Raw genomic sequence first — 17,830 nt, 5'->3', positions numbered from 1 at the left:
TTGGTAGCCCTTCACCCTAGCATGCTACTGACCAAATATCATCTCCCTGGGCAGTTTGGTTATTGAGAAGAAGTTGTTTAAAGTTTTTAACATATTTGACCCCTGTGACCTTGAAAATAGATGAAGGTCATTTATTTGAAAAAACATGGTAGCCCTTCATCCCAGTTTGCTTCTGGCCAAATATCATCACCCTAGGCCTTTAGGTTATTAAGAAGAAGTCGTTTAAAGTAAAATATTGACGCCGGACGACGGACGGACGACGGACGACGGACGGACGGACGGACGACGGACGCCGCACCACGGCATAAGCTCACTTGGCACTTCGTGCCAGGTGAGCTAATAAACAAATGGAAAAGTTTAAGCTACATTTTGTGTAATTCATAACAAAAATATGATAACACTGATGTCAAATGATCACAACAGCAAAATAAAATTAAATAAAATCTGCTTTCCTGATAAAGCAATGAGGAAGTAATAAATAAACTAAAGATGTGATGGTTATTATAATTAATCAACATCATTCATATTTGGCGTCATATACAAAAACACTATTCCTACCGTATATCCAGGCTAAAACGGTGACCTCCATCCCTACAAGCACCATAAGTGATAAACTGGAAACGTACCAGTCTGTTAGCTGTACCACGTACATGCCTCCCTGAAAGTGAAAAAATATACTGAACTTGCTTGTAAATCATGATAAATTGTCTTTGTCACTTAAGTTACATGGTTGTATATTACCGCACTAATGTAATAATATTTCCCTTTTCTATAATAACCTGTAAAATGTTAAACAAAGAAATATTGAAAGCAAAACATAACTGACATTGAATATGATATAAGAGTTAAATGAATAGGATATACGTGTATTCAAATTTTTAAGTCACTTAAAAAGGAAACACAAAAGTAAAAAAAGAAAATTTCATGTCAATATAACAATTTCTAGTGAACCAATAGCAATGCGTATTACTGGTAAGAACATCAGATACTTACTTGTGTGGTGAATATTATCCCTACTAATGCAGATACCACGATGATGCCTCCTACGGTCATTAGTCGACTGCGGCCGAATATCTTCGGCCAGCTGTCTGATAGGCCAGTGTATAGTAACTGTATATGTACTACCTTTAAAACAAAGAGGTTAATATGTTATATATGTGTTATTGACGCATTCAAAAAAGCTCAAAAGAAACGAAGGAGATCTGAAATAGTTTGTCACTTTGTCTATAGACTAAACGGTATCAAACAATATTGTTTTTGCAGTTTTTTAACAGGTGTTCATTCTTGTTATAAACATAGTGTCAACACACAAGTACGAAAATGGAACTTGATACGAGCGCCGTCAAGGACGGAAGGATACCACAACAACAGAAAGGAGATATCTCAACTAAACAGCGAAGCGACATAACGTGTTCCGGAAGTCGTCACGTTTGTCCGGCAGTTTGGTAGAGGGGTAACCTTACATTTTTTAAACATTCCAAATTGATAAAGAATTCCGCATCTGCTATGTGTAATTTATTTGTACAGCGACACTAAGTAATTGAACTAAATATCTGAGCTAATTATTGGTAATAGGAATAAATTATCAAACAAACCCCAGATCATGGAATTGTAAGTTCACCTGAGAATCGAGGCCGACAGTGAAAAGAACGAAGAAGAAGAGAGCCGACCAGAGCTGAGGTAGCTGGAGAGTAGCCAAGGCCTCCGGGTACACAATGAACGCCACTCCAGGTCCTGGAAAAAGTACACTAAAAGTAGCGGTTATCCATGGATGGTTTTAATATTTGTTCGAATTATGAACTTTCTTCGTTCAGATGATTTGGTTCCAATTGACATCTATTTAAAAAGTTTAAAAAATTTGAAGTCGAAATTTATTTCGAGGTGATCTGTGACATTTAGGTTACATTGAATTGCTCTATTCTGTTCCTTGTTTTGGGAAGATTTCGAAAATATAAACCTACCTTGGTCCACTACATCTTTGATAGATAAGTTCGCCTCCTGTGCCATGTAGCCTAACGTGACAAACACCACACACCCAGCGAACCAACTGGTGAAGGCGTCACATACCGCGAGTATAATTGCATCTCTAAAACACAATACACACAGTCACACATGCATATCTAGGTATAGGTAGTTGGAAACGTCGTCATTCAATAGATCAGGTAAACAGTTGAAACAATAGCTATAGTCTAGTGATATCTATGACAAAAAACAAACAATTAGAAGTGTTTGAGAAGAATTATCATTTTGCTAAGAACAAAAGATTGCCAGAGACTTGCTTCGCGGATTTATGCAAAGTGCATCCAGTATTTTCAAACAATCCTGGTTATTCCTTAATGCTTATCATCAAATACACCTGTATCAAATTAAGTGTTACTGCAATATGTCAATAACCTTGTTTATATGTCAATTTTAACAGTTGGTTGTATATTGAATTCTAATAGTATGAAGGGAAATTAGCTTTAGGTTAGATATTATTGTTATCATAACGCTGGGACATGTTAAAAATAAAGTTCCTTAGATTTTAAATTCTTACTCTTCAGATGCAAAAACAGATACCCGCCAATATCTTAATAAAAGCGATTATTTAAATTAAACATCATGTACAAATCGTAAATGCTATTGATTTAAATAATGACAAAATCTGAAAATAATGGCACATATAACATTGTCTGAATTGTTATAAAAGATATATGCCTTTAATGAGATAAAATAATAGGTAGTTTGTTATCATTTTGAGTTTTATTATCGTCGGTTACTTCACATTTGAATAGCAATGTAATTCAATTTATGACTAACATGAGTTAATTTGAATGTTCTATGCTCAAAATTAATGTTAAATCGTAAGCTAATGTGTATACCAAATTTATTATAACATACCTGTACAAGTTGTTATGGAACTTATTGTGGCTGGCCAAAGCAATGAGTGCACTTGAAGGTAAACCGAGGGAGTAGATGGTCTGTGTGGCGGCATCCACCCACACCTTTGTAGTATAATGAAGGATTTCACTGATACCATCACACATGTACATCAATTTGATTTCTCGCTGTTCTATCCTCCCAGTTATATTGACAAGCACGAACTCGCTCTTTATTGACTTGTGGTTTCGATATTGTTGATATGTAGTGCTTCTTAAACAACCATATTCGCTGTTTTGTTCAGTTCACGGATTCATCTTAACGCAAAAAATCCAATAATAATTAATGCTGCCATAAAATCACAAAAGTGTGATACCCAAATGTTAAATCGCGGGGATGTGATGCTGAATAACACTGATGATATATATAGGATTTACAGGAGTTTCCATTTCTTGACATAAGTCTGTTAACTGTTAAATCATTTTAGTGAGCCACTTGAAAACTTAATTTTTATAAAATCATAATAGTTTCATAAATCATGTATGCAGTGGAAGCTATTTTAAGATGCGTTTGATCACACATCTAAGAATGTAAAGAAATTCTCAACGTCTGCCATTTTGGCTTAAAATTATTGCCCCCCATTATGACATAACAAATGTAATCACGAAATCTAAAAACATATTTTTTATTTTTATAGCATCATAATAGTGCAAATGACATACGTTCATTGGCAGAGTTATGTGACAAGAGAGTATGCACTGAACACACTATATTCATGTGATTTATACAAGTTTCTTCAAAATAACAGCAACACGGTTGATGGATCTATCTCATGATGCGCAAAACTAAGTTTATATAAGGTGTCAATATTTTGATACAAGTCAGGACTTACGGAAAATTTGAGCAGCTCCTCCCATCTTGGCACCATGTAATACTTCAGCCCCTGCAAAGATCCTGGAAGAGTAAGACCCCGAATCAGTAGAGTCAACAGGAACACGTAGGGAACCGTCGCCATTACGTACATCACCTATTCAACAAATCAATTGTCATCATCATCATCATCATCATCATCATCATCATCATCTATATAGGTATACACCGTTTTAATATTTATCATAATCATTAATAATAAATAAATATACAAAAATGAATACTTTATCAGCACTACCTTCTCTTCCATGCTGATTCTCAGAAAAAAAGGAACCAAAAATTGAAATGATTATGATATATTTATTGAAGTTTCTTATTGTATAAATACCTTTCCAGATGTATGAATTCCTTTTATGAGACAGAGAAATATGATGGCGGACGTGACCAAGCCACACAGAACAAGCTCCCAGCGGACCGTACCCAGCGTCTGGATCCCTTCTGTAAGCTCCAAGACATTCTTTCTGTATTGAATGGCATCGATAATTGAACAGAGAAATGTTGGACATTTAATCCTCATTTCGAGTTTTTTTTTCAGTTCAAAACGTTTTATGGAGTAAATTGTGATTTTTGAAAATCAAGTAGTAAAATTGATTACAAGTTTTATGATACCGTCGGAAATTTATCATCCATCAACAGCCAATACCGACATATAGTTGCCTTATACATATCATATGCATTTCTCGATAAGTCATATATATTACTCATTATTTGTGGAAATATAGTCGTATGGTACCAAATAAGTAAAATATACATGGTTACGTAAAATTAATCAATGGAGTATTATAAATTCTACGTTTTTTGTGATAAAAAAATTATGGTTCCTGTCCATAAAGTATCTTCGATGAAAAAGTGCGTCAGTTAGGCCATATTATAAAATGAGTTTATATTGTCAACGTTGACGTCGGATGCCATTTGGTTTTGGCAATGACAATACTACTCACAGGATTGCTTCCATAGCGAGATATTCTTGTTTGTGAAAAATGGTAATCAGTTTTTCATAGTACATGTTAATTGCAAATGATACTAAGAAATTCGAGCTTTAACAGAATCTAAAACAAACATAGGTTGTCTCCCTTCCATTCTTTCCGTGTGTGTGTGTTGTTATTTTGGAAAATCTAACAATGTTATTCTCTTTTGAAAAGTAATACACTTTTCTTTGAATTTATATGAAAATATATACTCTACTTCTTAAGTTCTAGTGTATTAAGTAAGATGATATATTAACACATTTAGAGCACGTTTGAACATCTGGGTGCTTGTGAGTAATAAACAGTTGTTTACTTACTCCCAGAATTCCTCTGGTGGCGTTTTCAAAGCCGTCCCATTTAGAAATGCATGAGAAGCAGCATTTGTAAGATTTTTCATCATGGTAGAATTTCCTGTTCCGTTGGTAGCCCACTTGGTCCTTGCGGAACACATCGGCGTGTTCCATTCGTTATCACATGTCGACCACGGGAGGGTAGATGAAAAGGACATCCCAAAATAGTACAGGGTCCAGGAGATGATGACAGTGTAATACAATCCTAACACAGCTGTTAGTGTCATCATACCGTAACCAATTCCTTTGAAATTAAAACGTTTAATATTAACAATGAACCCTTGGTATATCAGTCAAGCTATGTCTAATCAGAAAGATTGGAGGATGGAATCCAAAGGTTACTAGGGTTAGGGTTAGGGTTAGGTGATATATACTAGGAAAAACTTTAGAAGAAACCACAATTTCTTCTCTATAACCAGGCTGGATATAAAGGGCGACCGACTTAGCGGTGACAAGATCAGTGAAGTTTGGCTCTAGTTTTAACATTATACCTGAACTTTTCCTTTGTGCTATCTCCATAAATAAGGAATTTCCCAACCTGTTGTTGTTTATCATGCTTATTCAATTTGATAGAGGGTTTTTTCAAATTGTTTAGAAAAACCAGCTTCAGGTTGAGTTTTCTTTGTTAAATTAAATTTCTAAATAATTAACGACAGTAAGCTTAAGATAGACATGATGAACAATGGTGAGGATGTGGATGTTCTTTCTAACCAAAAATGACAGGAGGCGTTAATAGACCGATTGATAAACACCTGTACTTAACCATTATTTTTCCTTTGTATGAGGTGGCCTGGTAGTTTCAAAATCGAGCCATTTGTGGTAAAAACAACATTTAAAATATAACGTAATTATTTGAGAATTATTTATGCAACTATTCTTTTAAACTTTTAGATATGTCTTCAGTTTCCATTTCATTTACTAACTTAAAATTACCTGACAAAGTGTGGAACTCTTCAATAAAGTGAGGCCACGAAATTAAATATGGCATATATCATTTAAGACAAAAAAACGAAATATACTCTAAATAAACCGATGAGAGTACACTCCAGTTTTTTGTGTTATATCTCCATAACATAAAAAAACATATTAAAGTCAACACTTATAATTTTATCTACTATACACAATCCTTGTGGAAATCCACTTTTATTGATGGACTCTTTTCTCTTAGAAATTATAACGCCGCTGTATCAGCCAATCAAAAGCAACGTTGCAAACGGCGACGACATTTTTTACGTTATGGGCTAATAACATCAATTTTTGAGCCTATGACAATGCTTGTTACAAGCAAGATTAAATTATATGTTTATCTTCTCATTTCCTACAAGTTAACCACTTTGAAAATATGGTGCGGTAAACGACATTGTATGTTTTGGATTGTAAACCCCTTTTTTATTAATCCCCACATTACTTCAGAAAGGACTGTAAATAACTTATCCTTAAAAATTGAATTGTAATGATAATAATAATTCGAGGTTCTTATCTACCGCTTTATCACAACCGAATTCTTATGTCGTCTGAAAGCGGTTCACAAATTATTATCCGTGATTATAGGATCTTTGCAACCAGCTAATATCTTTCTCAACTCCCTGAGGAGCATTCAGCCGGTGCTGCCATTTCGGCGCTCACAACTAGCATTCAACAAATCAAGCACTGACGAACCACGTACTCATTTACAGCTGAGTAGACTGGAGCAAGCGGAGTAAAGTATCTTGCTCAAAGATACAACACAGTGCCGTGACGTGATTCGATCTCGCAACCCTTCGGTCACGAGCCCGGCGTCCTACCACTAGACTACCGTGTCTCCAGAACATGTAACATAGCACCAGTCAAAAAGGACACAAAAAAGCAAACCTTTGAATAGAGGACAGCATTCCCATACTTTTCCCGGTCCGAGATTGGAGTACTGCGCGTAGGTGAACTGTAGGAATATACCCGGAGTACCAATAATAATCAAAAACAGGAAATACGGGATGAGGAAGGCACCTGAAGTAGAAATAAACCTCTAATGTCAGTGACAAATACATTTGAATAAAGATGTGTTACTAACAAATGAGTATATAACAATATGTTATACTAAATGTACTTTTTAATGTCACTAACACAAACAAACAGTCATTTGTAGCCAAAATCTTTAAAACTAGGGCGATTTAAGTGAAATAAGTGCAGTTATTTCGCCCGTGTCCTTAACATTTTCTTTCGACGAGTTCGGGCTCCTGCATAAATCACTAACAAAGTTTAACACATTGTGTGCTCAATACATATGATATTGCTGAAGGTAATTCGGAAAACCATTTTTGTTTTTTTATGATCATACATGTTCCTGGCAATTTTTGACATATTTCTGAATGCAGAGATGGACTATAGCTTTATTATAAAGAATACCATTTTTTTTATCTTTTTTATCTTGAAGTAGGAATTTTTGCATTGTATCTCCAATGATGAACAGAATTTCTTATTGTAAATACTCATCCGTTTGTTCATTGTAAACCTTTCCTGATTTCCCCAACTTTATCATGCTTTTGTCCGCTTGTCGACATCTGACAACGTTTAGCAATTCTACGACTTTTCAATATGCATTTTTGTTTTTACTTTAAATATCCCTTTCTCTCCCCCCATGTCTATCATTTGCGATTCTAATTTTCGTTATAGTGTAATCTATTTCCTTGTTGATATTGTTTTTAATTGCTCATGAAGAGACTTCCGCTTATCTATTCTTTGATATTAATTTTAACAGACATGTTTTGGTATACCTACTTCTGTCGGTGCTTTTGCACCAAGTATCCTAACCTTTGTTGTGTTTTCTTTTGTTTCCATACTATATTATGTAGCCGTTTCACGAATTAACCATCTTCCCCTTTCCTTGTTTTTGACTTCCTTGGTGTTGCATGTTATTGTGTTGTATTTCGGAAGTTCTCTTGTATTGATATAAGTAAGAGCTTCCATCGGTTTGGTCACAATTTGTTTAGATGTCCAACGGTTAACCATGACTTGACTTATTTATATATATAGCATCTTACTTCACATGGCTTTCGTAAAATTTCGTCTTATATCGAGTGCAGATACATGTAATATGTTCTCGTATACATTTATATAAATTTCCATTTCATAATCTACTATTCTTTTTACAATCCCGCGAATCTCATTTCAGGTGAAACAGAACCAAGAATTCCGGAATTATTAGCTTAGCGCGTTTAAAGATCTATTTATGTGTTATTTCAATAATTTTTAAATATACTTGGAAATTTAAAGGCGTATTATGTATATATTTGTATATTTATATTTTGATGTCTGATAGCATGTTGTGATATATCCTATAAATTATATAAGGATGATGAAATTTGATATATGTATATCAGTACATGTCAAGATGTGTCCAGGCAAGTCACATGTGTTATCAATACCAAGGTATATTTCTAAATATATAATTCACGTCTTGTTGGTATATTTTTAGATCGATGTTTTAGATTTTTGTAACAGGAAATGGAAATGTACATGTCACAGCTGTGTGAAGAGCAAGGTAACTTGGGGCATTCTCACAAATGACAAGGCAAACAATACATACTGGGTTGCAAGCAACAAATAGCAGCATATCAAATGACCTTTGTACAAAAAGTATTTGTGGGAAATTCTGATGATTTAAGTCTCAGCTGACAGTGTCTGTAACCATATCTATACGCCAGAAAAAAATAAAAGTTAAACATTGATACCAGATATGTGTAGACAAACAATGATAACCTTACTACATAAATGATAACCTTAGCTGTTGGCAGCACTTTTTTGTGACAGTGGCGGTAATATTATTATCATTGCCTGTTTTTTTCTCACGCTTTTATCTCCTGACAAACAAGGTAATATCGAAGTGCAAACAAAACTATAACTTGAGCAAAAATCTATAGAATTAGGTTAAACCATGACAAAAAAAAATGTTAACATAAAGCAGCTTTATATATAAGTAAAAAAATGAAAATACGTTTTCCGGGTGGGTGCGCGACTTCTTATTTTTCAACGAAACCCTCCATGTAAATCTAGATTTAATGTAAATGATGTCACGCCCTCGTAGAGAGGACCTTTGAAGTGATAACAAAACCTAGCCAAGTCCTTCATTTTTCATATTAAGATACATCGACGATGTGCTGTCTTTCAAGAACAAGAAATTTATTGACCGCATCGATTGTATATACCCTACATAGCTTGAAATTAAGGACATCACAGACTCTTGTACTTTAGCTGCTTTCTTTGATATTTACTTACTACTAAGCTGTATGATGAGCGGGACGATTTCAACTTTTCGGTCGTGAATTTCCTTTTCTTGATGGCGACACGTTGATCAATCGCAGTTGATTCGGTACGAAAGGGCTTGTTCCGAATATCATTACTTGCATGGTAGATGTCTACTGCTGACGGGGAAAGTTACAACACAGGAATTTCTAAGACACGGGTTGATAAATACTATGCGCAGGTTGTATGGTCGCCATAAAGATCTTGCTTACAAATATGCTATTTCTATATGCAATATGAAGGTCGATGTTTTGATTGTACACATTACAGTGCAATATGGTTTGGCTGTTATTACCCGGGTTCTCGATGTTAGGACGTGGCATTATGTTAATTTACCTGGCGGGTGTCATCGATGAAGCAAAACACGCTTATCCTTCCGGAACACCTGAGTTACTTTTTCAATGGTTTCTATGTAAATCTTTCCTTTGTCCATAGTTTGCTCTAGTGCTATTGATTTTCAGTTCGAATTAGGGTTTTGTTGACACTTCGGTACTCTTATTTTTTGTCAAACTGAAACTCATATTTCTATCGAATGAAGAAGTTTTACAACGCCAGTTACCTATATTATATTGTAAAATATGGTATTTTATCTATGTACATCATTTTTATTATCAATTTTTTTATTGTGATTTTATATCGTAACTCATATATAAATAAAATAAATGTATAGCGACAAACCTCATTGGTGTTTTAATTATCCTGTTATGTTAAAGATGGAGAAAGAACAGTCGCTCGATCAATATTTAATTTTTAAGTTTGTTAGTGATAAAAAAACACACTAGTGTATGCAGTGGTAGTTTATATAATGGTAGGTTTGCGAGCTAAAATGGTTGCCTTTCAGATTCGAAAACAAAACGAATGGGTTTAATGACTAGATCGGCTACAGCAGGCCAAAACAAACACCAAAACCATCAACGACAAAACGACACCACCACCACCACCACCAACAACAAAAACAACAATTGATTTTACATCAACAACAAAAACAACAATTGATCTTACATCAACAACAAAAACAACAATTAATCCTACATCGACAACAAAAACAACAATAAATCCTATAACAACAATCAATCTTACATAAACAACAACAACATCATTTAATCTTACAACAACAATAACGAATCTTACAACAATAACAATGAATCTTACAAAAGAAACAACTCTTACAATAGTCCGAACCTTTGTAAGTTCAGTAGATTTAAATCAGAGTGTAGAAAGCACTTCAATACTATTTATTTACCGAGAATAAGTAATCACTTTTGTGTTTATAAATTATAATTTCATTTACGCTCTTTCATGTTTATTTATGTCATGTAGTATCTTGTTTGGTCTGAACTCAAGTGATATGAGGACATATATTTTGTCAATTGTTACGATTTGCCATATTGGCATATATGTACAAGAGACACAATATGTGTTTCTTGACTTTTTAAATTTTTAAATTGTGCTTTGAATAACATGTATTAACGCATTAATTTCATACTTACACATGTGACAAATGTTTTATTTTCTGTGATATCATTATCTTATACGTGATATGCTTTTACCCTAACCTTTTAAATTGTATGTGTGCATGTGTGCTATGTATCATATTTCTGCCCCTGTTGTAAATATTGTACATTTTGTTATGTCAAACACATATGATTTGAGTCCTTACTGTAACTTATTTAAAGATAAATATTACCTACCTCCGCCGTTTTTGTAACAGATATACGGAAATCTCCATATATTTCCAAGACCAACAGTAACTCCTATACACGAAAACAAAAACTCCAGGCGGTTAGACCAGTTTCCACGGTTTGCCATGTTGATTAATAGTGTACGTACGCGTGCTAGAGTTGTCACGACTAGTATACTCGTCGTAGATAAACCCACGACCCCTTTATATAGTCACTTGTGCAGGTGTAGTAACTATGTTTTAAGTGTAGGGGACCCACGTGATTTCAGTATCATGCACAAGATGTATCTGAGGAGTTTAAAGTATTGAGGTTCCTGCCGATACTATAAATAGAAGCTATGCAATAAAAATAACGCTAAAAATCAAGTACTTACATTTTAAGGACATTCCAATATGGCTGCCACACCAAACTGTATATCAAATTCAATAATGCATTCCGTTAGCATTAAACAATCCCTATCACAAATTAATAATCCTCCAATATTTCTCAAACATAATTGAGGTACATGCACACTAAATTTCAGAATCCAATAACTGATGATAAAACTCTATTTTCCAAGCTAAATAAAAGTCACAATTCAGGAAAAAAACCCACATTTAAACTTGTAAATATTATTTATACAGCGTACAAAGTCTCTCACTGTAGGATTGTCCTTTTAGGAATGGTAGGCGTCTTGTTGCCCTGCGTTGGACATTTTCAATGGCAATTTGATCTTTTTAAACATTGGAGACCATATGCAGGTGGCATATTCCAAGTGTGGCCGCACTAAACTTTTAAACAATTGGATAAACGTCCGGCTGGGTAATCCCCATGACATCAACTTGAACATTGAACTCAGAGAACTTTGTAATGACACAGGGCACTTCATCCACCAACTTATCATCATTTACATCTGCAGGTTTTTTTTGACAAACAATACATTCAACGGCTGTACATTTAACTTCAAATGAGCTCTTTGCCTACTGCCGGCGAGCGCCCTGGATGGTTACTATGGTGACCGATGATTCGAAATAGTGCGGACATAACCTTTTTAAAATATATAATATACGATGTTAATGCGAAAAAAACATCGAATAAAGTCGTCTTTCAAAAATGAAAGGAATATCAAGTGTTGATTATTATCAGATTCTATATATATTTTCGTTTCTGTGTAGGCTGGAGTTCTGGCTGTCCCTTTTTTTGACGGTTTTCAGACCGATACTCATATTAAAAATATTAAATCTACAAATAGTGTTTGTGTATTGTAGTTCATCTTAACGTAAATATATGAATTGAATGGGTTTTTTTTCATGTACATTGCGGCAATGAATAGCAGTAGCTGATCTACACATCTTCTGAGGAGCGCTAAAGCGCTTCACATGCTATGTAGATCAGCTACTGCTATTAATTGCCGCAATGTAAAGGAAAAAACTCCATTCAATCCCTATAAGAATAACATAAGCATCACACTGAAAACTGTTGTTAATGGAATTTATTGTACAAACATATGAAATATGAAAATAGTACTGTAATTGTGTCTCCATTTTTCGAGGGCAAACAGGTCAATACGTGTACCAATGTTTGTGTATATATCATAATATTCGGTGGCTAGTATTTTTTCACAAATACTTTGATGACGGTAAATATAGCGAAATTAATCCCTCGAATAATACCAACTATACGGTATCTGTGTTGCATAAATGAATAAAAACATATTTTTAAAGTGTGACCAAGAAATATCCTCTACACATAAAGGTTTAATATACAATGTAGTTTTTGTGATGATGAATATGATGTGATATGATTGGAGGCACGGTAGTCTAGTGGTAGGACGCCGGGCTCGTGACCGAAGGGTTGAGGGTTCGAGTCACGGCACGGCACTGTGTTGTATCTTTGAGCAAGATGCTTTACTCCGCTTGTTCCAGTCTACTCAGCTGTAAATGAGTACGTGGTTGGGCAGTGCTAGAATTGTAGAATGCTAGCTGTTAACGCCGAAATGGCAGCTCCGGCTGTATATGCTCCCCAGGGAGTTTAGAAAGATAATGACTGGTTGCAAAGGCACTATAATCACGGAAAATAATTTGTGAACCGCTTTGAGACGACCTACGAACTAGTCTGTGATAAAGCGGTATATAAGAATCTCGAATTATTATTATTAATATTATTATATATGAACATGAGAAAGAACATAACACGCTTAGCTGTATCGTCCTTCTAGGACCCACTGGTGATTCGAGAGGCCGAAAAGTTGGAAATCGAAATGCGTCTTAACTATTTGAAATAAAGGGGAAGTAGCTTCTCTAGTACATGATGCTTATGTGATTACGAGAAAAATATCAAGAATATAATTTACTTCGTAATCAACTTCGTAAGATCCGGGGAGACTGCCAAGAAAACAACCCACAAAGGAAGGATTTTGGATGGGGCTCAGACTTGGGAAATGCGTGTGCGCCAGTTTTGCTGATGATGTGAGGGCAAAAGGATGGAGTGTTTGGGCCTTCCCTGTCGAGATGGGATGCAGGGGGTTCCCGGCACAGTACACGGCATTAGGCATCAGGGGAAGGGCAGCCATACAACGACTCTCAACAACAGCAGAGAAGTCGTCTAGTTGGCTCTGGTTGAGGAGAGAAGACCTGAGCTGGATGCCATCCATCGACAGGCAGTGATTTGGCCAATCACTGTCGACTCGCCACCTTTAGGGTGTTCCAGGATTGGAGTCGAAAAGCCCTCGAGAGGTGGTCCTGCTTGATGACGTCGGTGGATATTGCAATCAGGCGATTGTATACTAGCGGAAAAAAGAAACTGTGCATGCGGAGAATTGTTATAGAACATGTATTACCAACTGTATATACATGAAAATTCACACACATGACCGAGTATGACACATACACACTATCCGTGTGTCATTGACAGTTTTCCCGTGCAGTTTGCTCTCTATAAGCTTTGACCAGTTTGCACGTTTTTCTCGTCCAGCCATCCAATTCCACAATGAAAGTTTATTTTTCAAACTGTTGGGTCACTCTGTTGAGACCAGTGAACAGTAAAAACAGCATTATAACGTTTTATAAGGCTCAATGAAAATGACTGCCTCCGGGTTATTGGTACATGTATGCTTCAAGCTGGTATGGGCCAAGCCGTTGTCTCTACACGTTTTCATGTCCATCGAAACACCATCCGGGATTTGTGGAGACGACATCAACAGATTGGCCACGTCGGCGATCGACCTCGTGCGGGACGTCCACGTGTGACGTCACGTCAACAGGACAACCATATTCGGCTTTTCCATTTGAGAAATCGCTTCCAAACGGCAAGTTTGACTGCACGGACAATCCCTAGGTTGCTACCAATAAGCCCGAGAACTGTACGGAACCGATTGCGTGAACGAGCTATCCGTCCGCGACGTGCTGCAATCCGCCCAGTTCTTCTGCCACGTCATCGTGTAGCACGTCTGGACTGGTGCAGAAGGCATCTGCGATTTACTCGACGGGATTGGGTAGGCATTTTGTTTACGGACGAGTCGCGAGTCCACCTGGATAGTAGTGACGGCCGTTCGAGAGTGTATCGTCGCTTGGGAAAACGTTTCCGTGACGCGTATGTGGTACAACGACGTTCTTTCGGCGGAGGCAGCGTTATGATTTGGGTCGGCATAACAGCCAACGGGAGAACGCCTCTGGTGGTTGCTAACGGGAATTTGAATGCGCTACGTTACCGTTACGATATTCTCCGGACCCGCGTCGTTCCATTCGTGCAAGGGCAGCAACGTCACATTACGCTACAGCAGGACAACGCCAGGCCACACACAGCTCGTGTCGCTATGGACTTTCTGGCCCAGCAGAACGTTGATGTGTTGCCCTGGCCTGCTGTATCCTCCGATCTGTCGCCCATTGATCACGTCATGGTTGAAATGAAGCGCAGATTACGGGCATTACCTGATCAACCGGTGACGTTGGCTAATTTGGCTGCAGCGTTGGTACAGATCTTGAATGCTATCCATTAAGCATTCTGGAACCGTCTGATAGGCTCCATGCGTCGACGTTACCAGGCTTGCATTCAGGCAAACGGTGGACATACGAGATATTAACTTTGTGAGCTCAGTATTGACCCCTGCTGTGTTTACGTCACTCCTGAGCGAAACTTATTGATTCCATAACGTGGAAAATGGAATGCAACTGTTAATAAATAACAAATGAATTGTCCCTGAAAACCTTGTTGTTCTTCGTCATACACATTTATTTTTATAACACATTTTAGGCATGCACAGTTTCTTTATTCCGCTAGTATATAAAGGTACTCACCATGCCATTCTGAGAAACAATTATTGACTTATGTAATGCTTTTTTATGCAAGTAATATGGATGATATTAGTTCACAGTCTGACAAACAGGTTGATATGCTCATCCAAGTAGCACGAAGGAGATCTGCGGCCACGGTTTCTAAACGCTGCTGTTAACTACAACGTTTTAATACGACGAACCGAAAGTGCCCAATATGTACATACAAAGAAGAGTATATTTCTAAACATTTTCTTCGTGTTGGTAAGTATGGATTATGAAAAGGTTTTTTACACAACCAATAAAATTTTCTATGCGACGTTTCGATGACTAGTACGATATATACACTGTCACCTTCATCAGACAAATAACCAGTGAAGCGTTTGCACACAAAGGTGTAAACTGTGTACGAGTTGTCCACACAAATCGATGTCGATTCGGCTACGCTGTAAGCGAATGTACAATAGTTGTTATAAATGTACCGAAATGACTCGATTCAGCTACGCTTTGTTTAATACTTGGTCATAGATGTGCGAGAGTCATTGAGCCCACTCGTCAAGATTGAGAACTGGCCCACAGCGGCGTATCCAGATGGCATCCTTTATCTGCGGCTTGAACAGATTTCTCTTTCTGTCCAAAACTTTGGAGTTATCCCAGTCAATCACATACTTTTTCTGTGTGGCATGGTCTGTGATTGCCGATTTATTTATCTGGGACTGACTGCTTCCTTTCTGATCTGGTGAATTTCCTACCTTCTTGGGTTTCCGTATCTTTCCGGTGTTCACCAAGGCGGACCCCTAATCGCCTTCCAGTCTCTCCAATATACAATGCGTCGCAGTTTTTGCATCTGGTTTTGTATACGCATTCTGCGACGTTTTCTTTTGGTATTTTAACCTTAGGGTTTACTAGGATATTGCGAAACGTCTTGTGGGGCTTCATGGCTGTTTATATACGGGATGACCACTTGACCTTTGGTTTGTTCTTATCCTTAATTGGCCTTTTTTTGTTCTTCCCCTTACTTTGACACTGTTTTTATACCCGTTTAAGGGCCCATTCCGGATATGCACATGTTCTCATTGCCCTAACGATGTGATTCTGCTCTTGTGTTTTGTCCTGTTGTTCTGCGACTATTGTATCACATCTGTTGAGCAATGGGCGTACGGCGCCCAACTTCTTGTGCAAAGGATGGTGAGATTTGAAGTTCAGGTATTGGTCCGTATGGGTCTTTTTTCTATAGACCAATGTAGTGTGCATACGCTTCACTGGTCATTTGTCTGATGAAGATTAGTTGGAATTTAGGTATTTTGCGATTTCGCTCAGAGTTTGTTTGTAAATATAATATGGCACTGCGAACTCGTGACATTATTTTTAAACTGCACTAGATGACCACCGTATCCTCGCTTTTGATTGGTCGAAATTTATCTGTTGTCCAATTGTGAAAAAATTATGCATATAGGTGTATTATGGTACTACGACCTATGATGGACAAGACATTTTGATTAATCGAAATAAGATATTTACGTTTTAAAATTTGGTGTGCAAATATAGCATTGCGAGCTCTTTCATCTTTCGCGACCAAGAGGCAGTTTTCGGGAGGTCAGTAATGACCCCTGTTACAGTTAGCAAATGTCCTTACCCTACATAAATTCTGCAAATCTCCGACCTCGTCGTCCTGACCCGGCAAACCACCTAGAGACTCCTTTTTGTGGATTTACTTTCTGGCCTCATTTCTAATTCTTTGGTTTTGCCTTTACAATCTTGACGATCTGCTCTAACAAAGAGATGGCTTCTATTGACAAACAACAACAATAAACTATCATAAGGTTAATTTAACTATACAACTAAGCAACGAATGAGTTTTTGGTTTTGTGAATGTAAGTATTTATGGACTTGGAACCTTTGGGAGATTTTCATAAACATTCGGTGAAGTATTTATCTTTGTTTAATAACATTCTAATTGTCCTCCTTGCCAAGATAATTTACTCTTTTTTGGGGGGTTAAAATAAGCGAAACCTGTAATATACTTTAATGCATACTGAATCATCCTTCAACGCGCGTTCAGAAGTGTCTCATTACCTACATATAGGCAACCCAATGTGACCGCTCCTTACTGTTGCCATTGTATTTTGAGCTAACCGGTCACATGGTACTTGAGACGTCATAGTGGCGGTTTTGGGTCACTGGTTTATTAATAGCAGTATCAAGAAACCGTGTCCACAAATTTCCTCTCTAGATGCCTGGATGTAAATGTCAACCTGTTTGTCAGACTGTGAACTCATATTATCCATATTAGTTGTGTCTAAAATAAAATTACATTACACAAGTCAATAATTGTTTCTCATAAAGGCATGGTAAATTATGTTCTTGATATTTTTCTCGCAATCACACTAGCATCCTTTACTTGGGAAGCTACTTCGCCCTTTTTAAAAACAGTTTTGGTCCTTAGCATCACCCATGGGTCCTAGAAAAACGATACAGGTGAAGGCGTTATGTTCTTGTTCAAGTTTGTATCA

The 17,830-nt window shown here is 36.8% G+C and overlaps 1 protein-coding gene across 1 annotated transcript in view; it reads right to left on the bottom strand.

The window, feature by feature from the left end:
* Positions 1-11,212, bottom strand: part of LOC110458816 (sodium-dependent proline transporter-like) — a 24,013-nt gene extending 12,801 nt beyond the window's left edge. Inside the window, exons 1-10 of the mRNA XM_021510739.1 lie at positions 11,077-11,212; positions 6,959-7,090; positions 5,075-5,351; positions 4,118-4,250; positions 3,752-3,886; positions 2,881-2,984; positions 1,962-2,086; positions 1,622-1,734; positions 994-1,125; positions 559-658 (exon numbers count right to left, since the gene is read on the bottom strand). Of these exons, the coding sequence (XP_021366414.1) occupies positions 559-658; positions 994-1,125; positions 1,622-1,734; positions 1,962-2,086; positions 2,881-2,984; positions 3,752-3,886; positions 4,118-4,250; positions 5,075-5,351; positions 6,959-7,090; positions 11,077-11,194 (1,369 nt within the window). The 5' untranslated portion in view covers positions 11,195-11,212. The remainder of the gene's footprint in view (positions 1-558; positions 659-993; positions 1,126-1,621; positions 1,735-1,961; positions 2,087-2,880; positions 2,985-3,751; positions 3,887-4,117; positions 4,251-5,074; positions 5,352-6,958; positions 7,091-11,076) is intronic.
* Between the last annotated feature and the right edge of the window lie 6,618 nt (positions 11,213-17,830).

Source organism: Mizuhopecten yessoensis, unplaced genomic scaffold, assembly GCF_002113885.1.
Source record: "Mizuhopecten yessoensis strain PY_sf001 unplaced genomic scaffold, ASM211388v2 scaffold9847, whole genome shotgun sequence".
NCBI lineage: Eukaryota > Metazoa > Mollusca > Bivalvia > Pectinida > Pectinidae > Mizuhopecten > Mizuhopecten yessoensis.
This window is presented reverse-complemented; position numbering and strand designations above follow the sequence as displayed.